The sequence below is a fragment of the Urocitellus parryii genome, chromosome X, assembly GCF_045843805.1.
Source record: "Urocitellus parryii isolate mUroPar1 chromosome X, mUroPar1.hap1, whole genome shotgun sequence".
NCBI classification, from domain to species: Eukaryota; Metazoa; Chordata; class Mammalia; order Rodentia; family Sciuridae; genus Urocitellus; species Urocitellus parryii.
The window spans coordinates 20,106,357-20,112,356 of record NC_135547.1 but is presented as its reverse complement, the minus strand read 5'-3'; the positions used below and the strand labels follow the sequence as shown (position 1 = coordinate 20,112,356).

Sequence of the window (6,000 nt, the reverse complement as noted above, 5' to 3'; positions counted from 1 at the left end):
TATTATGTTTTAAAAATGTAATTAACCTGTTGTGTGTTCCCAAAAGTGCCTTCATAATGAGATTGCTGTAATTGCTGTTAATATCATTGTTATTTTGTTATTATCAGGGTCTCAAAAGAGTTCCTGGAGTGGAATTTAAACTTGGGCGGAGGCAGAGAGTTGCGGAAACCATGGCTGTGTATGCTGAATTCAATAACATGTACTGCTGCTGCTAATGATCCAATCTCATTTCCCTTGCCTCTATTATCCTCATTAATTTTTCTGCCGATATACCATCTGTTTTCCCATTTCCCTCTCCTTCACACGTGCAGAACTTGGCGCCGAGAAGCCCAGCCTGGCCATCTCCCAACTAGTAGTCCAAGAGGTAGAGAAGCCTCAGGTTGAAGTCACCTGAAGCATGTGGGCGGGCGGGAAAACCGGAAAGCAGGAGAGAGACTACGGATCTGCCCAGTGGCTTGGCCCGCGGCTGAGGACACGGTTCGCCGAGAACGAGCTGGGGTCTACCAACTCTGCGACTCTGCGTGGCCCCACCCTCGGCCAGGTGGAGGAGCCAAGGAAAACTTCCAACACTCCCCAAGTTTCAGCTCAAGACGTCTCGGAGGCTTCAAATGCCCTAGCCTCGCAAGCCTGCCTGCAACGTGGCCACGTCTGGGACACCCTCATACCCTCAGGGTCTCCCAAACTCTTTCATTCTCTCTCCAGGCCCAGTTGTGTTCCAGGTTTCCCGTTCTCGGGGTCCTACTCTCCGCTTGCCCGGAGATTCCCCCCCTTCTCAGGCTCCTGCCACCCCAGCCAAACCCTTTCGCTGCCTGGAGCTTTAGCTCCCCCGACACCGCCCGGCTGCCGGGCGGGGGCAGGGCCAACTGCGGAACCGCCCCCAACCGCCTCCCAGGCCAGGCGAGCGGGCGGGTTGCTGGGGCGCCTCCACCTCCTCTTCCTAAAGCGGCGAGGCGCAGACGAGCGGCATCACTCGAGCCCAGGTCCCAGCCACCGCCACACACAGCGCCCTGCATTCAGGAAGAGGAGCAGCAGCGGAGGCGGCGGCCACAGCGGCGGGCGGGCACCAGAAAGGTAGACTGAGTCCCAGGGAGCCGCGCCGCGAACCGCCCACCTCCTAGCCCGGGGTTACAAGCCACGAGCCCAGTAAGCCCACTTCTCTGTGTCCTTCCAGGCCCCGATCGAAAAGCCTGGGAGGGCCGCCGAGCTACCCCTGTAGGAGGAGCCAGCCTGAACCCAAGGCGCCACCACCGCAGAAGCAGTGCGGAGCAGAAGTCGCCTTCATGGCCCACTCACCGGTGGCTGTCCAAGTGCCTGGGATGCAGGTGAGGAAGCCCAGGCCTCCCCTCCCTCCCACGTGACTGCTCGGGGGCCCAGTGCGCGCCCCGCACTAGGCACCAGCGACGAGGGGGCGGCCCCAGGTCTCCCCTGAAGGCAGGGCCCAGCGCTCTGGCCAGGTGACCCTGGAGTAGGGCTTGAGGTGTTTTCCTGGCGTCTAGGCTAGGTCGTGCTCTGCGCTGGGCAATCAGGGAGGGACTGGGGTGTGCAACTAGACGGGGTTTGCTGGGGGGGAGGGGGGAGGGTATAAAAATAGGCCAGAACCAGAGACACCTGCGTCTGTTGAGCGTGGCACCATGGAGGATTGGGGGTGGGGGAACTTAATCTGGAAGAGATGGAGGTATCTCGGAACTTGTGGGATAAAGCGCGAGTCGTGCCCCCCAACACACACACACAAGTTGGGGCGGGGCATAGACAGGGGGTGGTGGTGGCACTGAATTGGGCTCTTCCTGTGTGTGTAGAGCAAAGAAGAGTGAGGTGACTTCTTTTTCCCTTTCGGTGTTATTTCTTAAGGGCGAAGTTGTATCTCCCTCCCCCACCTGGGCTGGCTCATAGTGGTGTGAGAAATGCAGGGTCCTATTCAAAGTGGCGGAGGTGATCATTTCCCAGCCCCCTCTCCATGCCTTTCTCATAAGATGATTGTTGCATGTGATTAAAGGAAGCTTTTTGTCCAGTACACGGGACCACTGCATGGGACCCAACTTCTTACTCAAGATCTCATCGCCATCCCCCATTATATTTTCATTTTATTAAAGGAAAGTTGTATCCAGAAACTTTTTTATGCTGTTATGTTTTAAAATCAGTACATTTCAGCCTATCTGATGTCAATCCTAATTAACTTTTTAAAGCATTCACGCTTTACCCGCTTTTGCTAGGTAGCCTAAACAACCCATTTAAGAACAAGTCAGAAGCTTAAAAAGCACTAAAGCCTCAGTCCCTCATGATCTTCTGAAAATGAGAAAACAAACTTTTTAAAGTTAAGAAAAAAAAAAAGTCCAGAGTGGTACATAGCTTATGTTTCTAGTAGAAGATCAAAGCACTGTGGATTGATGCACAGAATTCATCTTTCCTTAGCAATTGGTCTTATTTTACACACGGTGGCAAAAGTGACTTTTCAAATCATTTTCCCACAAAAGAGGCCATCTGTGTTAGGACATATATCTAGCTGAGGACTCCTGCTGTGTCTGAAGCCCTAGGCCTTTCAGCTGCATTGAAGGCTAGTCTGGGTTGCGTCCCAGGAAGTCCGTGTATATTTCATAAAAATTAGGGGAGGATGTGAAATAGGAAATAGTAGGGCTTTTTTTTTTTAAAGTTAATCTATTCAAGCTTGCAAAGTACCTCCTCCAACTTTCTTCTCAGACACTTTCCCCCCCTCTTTCCCTTCCCCCCTTTCCTCCATCCACCCTGCCCCACACCCCATTCATTCAGTTGTGCCTTTGATTGTATCAAGAGAATTGTAGTTTGCAGTACTAACTGTCGTTGTGTAATGCGCCCCCCCCCACGCGCTCTCCTTTCCTTTGGGTGGAGAATAGAACATTACATGTGTAAAGTTTGTCTCTGAGGGTCTGCATGCTTCTTTCTCCATTGTGTGCGTGCGCCTGCGTGCGTGCGTCAGCCTTGTCTCCCGTTCATCATTTGTGATTTGGGGCAATTCTGTGTGCTGAGGAGAAAATGGTTTCTTGTCTTTATTTCATTTGTCTTGATTTTATTTGATTTATATGGTTTAAGAACTGTTGTTCAGTGTTTCTTATTGCTTCCTGCTTTGCTTAATCATCTAAGTTGGCTATCTCTTGAATGTTTAAATCTTAATTGAGGTTGGTTAGAATGTGAACCACATATTTTAAATTATTTTAAATTTTGCTTTGCAATTTATGCCCTCTAAAAGTTGTGGTAACTTTCAGCAAAGAAGACTATTTGTCGTTCTCCCCACCTTAATGAAAAATAGCAAATTCTTGACTTATTTCCATTTTCTTTTTAGATGTGATTCTTTAGCACTTGGTGAAACAAAAAGTTTTTCCCATAGTTGAAATCATACAGTCTCCTAAAAATAAATTTGAAGGCATGCAGTGTGACCCTTGAACCTAGACTTTTACTATTCTTTTGCAAAAGTATTGCAGATGAGATGTAGAAATATATCATGAACTGGTAACATTTGCCTGAAATTTTGTTAACATTGGGAGCAACTTTTAGGCCTTTAGAGGAAAAATTGAGTTACCCATGTGTTCTTGAAATTAATGTATAGTATTTCCACAAACCAGGGCAAAGTAGCCTACTTGCCTACAACTTTTTAACAGTTTATTTTAGAGAATTATGAAGATTGATGGAAAAATGATTTTTCCAGAAATAAAAACAAAATTGCTTTATCCACAATGTTTTTCTCCCTCTGAGGAGAGCTGTGAAGTAGAAGCTGAGCTACCTGTTCTATCACTTAAGACTTCAGCATTCCTAACTTTCAAACAAAGAAATTTCTGTTGCCACTAGTTTAAAATAGAAAAGAAACTTGGAGTGAACAGAGAAAACCCAGGATTTAGTCCAATTCAAACTCTTCCTTATGAATTAGTTACTCAAACTCATATTGTTGATATTTCTTAATATTGTGGTAATGAACATTTTTGTCCTATTACAACAAATGTTGAGAGTATGAATTTTTTGTAGTTAATTTGTGCTTGCTTCTTTATTGTATAACTAAAGGAATTTTCCACCCCAGGAGCTGAACTCTTGAACAATATTTAAAGTATAACTTTAAAAAAATAATAAAGCAATAAACCTGTTTCTTTCCACCCAAATATTTACTCTTTAATGATTTAAACCCTGTTTTTTTCTTTGAAGTTTTAGTTATAAATCACACTTAAAAGCTTAAGATATTTCCCCTTGGAACTTGCATTAACATTTATGAAGACAAACACTCTAATTTTTAGAGCTCGCATAAATTTAGGTGGGGAAATAAAGTTAAATGTTGAATTGGAGTACTAAATGTTTTATGCTTTGTGCTATACCTTTCATTAAATAATTTTTAAACTTTTTGCTAAACAATTTTAAATTAGCTTTTGATTACCTTTAAATATAGTCAAGGTGGTACAGTTTAACAGTGGTTGTTATTTGGGAAATGAGTGGTAATAAAATTTTAGGATTAATGAACACTTTACTGAATTGTTTTTTTTAACTAATGGATAGAAAACATTGCCTGGCATTGGTAAACCTACTGCTGGGCTCTGTAAAGTATACTACATGATCTGCCCTTATGGATTTAAAAATCTTTTGGGGTTCTTAAAGCTAGTATATGAAATAATCAAATAATGCCAAATCTGGGAACTTACTGTAAGTACAATAGAAGTTTCAGACTGGAAGAGTTGAAAGCTTCCAAAGTGTTGTTAAGATCTATACTGGGAAGGGTATTTCCTTACTTGGAAATACCCTGAGCAAAATTATGTATAGATAGATATATAGGGGAGGGTACATGTGCATGGGTAAACATGTGCACGCGTGCGCGCGCGCGCACACACACACACACACACACACACACACACACTGAGAGTGTGATAAAAAGCATTTGGGTCATGATGAAGACTATCCCTAGAGAAGTAATAGGAGATAAGATTGGAAAAGTTGATTGAGTTCAAATTGTGGTGGTCCTCAAATGCTAGGGAAATATTTAATTAATTAATTAATTTTAATTAGGTATATATGACAGCAGAATGCATTTTGATTCATGGTACACAATTGCAGCACAACTTTTCATTTCAGTGGTTGCACATGATGTAGCATTCCACCATACGTGCAGTCATTACCTAGGATAATGATGTCCTTCTCATTCCACATCTTTCCTGCCCCCATGCACCCTCCTAGGGAAAGATTTTATTAGCCTTTGAACTAACCATTAAACATTTTTGAGTAAAGGATACTCAATGAAAAAAGTTATTATGCAGGAAAAGAAAACTTAATATTGGATGAATGGATGAACAGGAGAATTAAGAAATTTAAGGCAGTTTGACTTAAAGAGGCTATTTCAGTGGGTCAATCCTAGCTATACAGATGCAATGAGCCTTACATTGACAGATTGCCTTCCATATGCTTAGTAATGTGAAGAAAAAAATTTGGCAGAGTTAATAATTAGCTAGTTACAGAAGGAGACAAATTCTTTTGAAACTGGGAGAATTATGGTACATTTGAAAGAAATTAGAATATAATGGGGAAGAGCCTAATCTGGTAGAATGATTTCTATTCCAGACTCACAAATTTTGAGGTAACAATGGGATAACAAAGTAAATATGTCACATAAGTAGTTAAGCCATATAGAACTGGAGCTTTAGCTGTTCATCAGACATTAACTTTGCATCTAGTATATGCCAGGTACCATACTTGAAAATGAAGGATGGGGTGCTTTCAAGGAGGGAGAGGTTCATGATACCAGAGAGAATGTATGGAAATGAGGGCCCTCATGAGACAGGAAACAGAAGTTTTTGAGAAAAGAAGGATATCTTTGAGAAGCATGGAACAATGAGACAACGTGAGGTAACTGGGTTGGGGGTGGTTCTTTAACAATCATTTGAAAAACCAAATTGGAGAAGGAATTCTTTTTGATATCAGAATCTAGCATGTGGAGTTCTTATCTCTTACACCTTCCTAAGGGACTAATTAGATTTGCAGTTTGAGGTGCAAAGAGGT

At 43.3% G+C, this 6,000-nt stretch overlaps 1 protein-coding gene across 1 annotated transcript in view; it reads left to right on the top strand.

Annotated features, from left to right (window-relative positions):
• Window positions 1-947: 947 nt before the first annotated feature.
• Stk26 (serine/threonine kinase 26) overlaps window positions 948-6,000 on the top strand; it is a 53,513-nt gene continuing 48,460 nt past the window's right edge. The window contains exons 1-2 of the mRNA XM_026415168.2: window positions 948-1,071; window positions 1,172-1,322. Coding sequence (XP_026270953.1) covers window positions 1,281-1,322 — 42 coding nt within the window. The 5' untranslated portion in view covers window positions 948-1,071; window positions 1,172-1,280. The remainder of the gene's footprint in view (window positions 1,072-1,171; window positions 1,323-6,000) is intronic.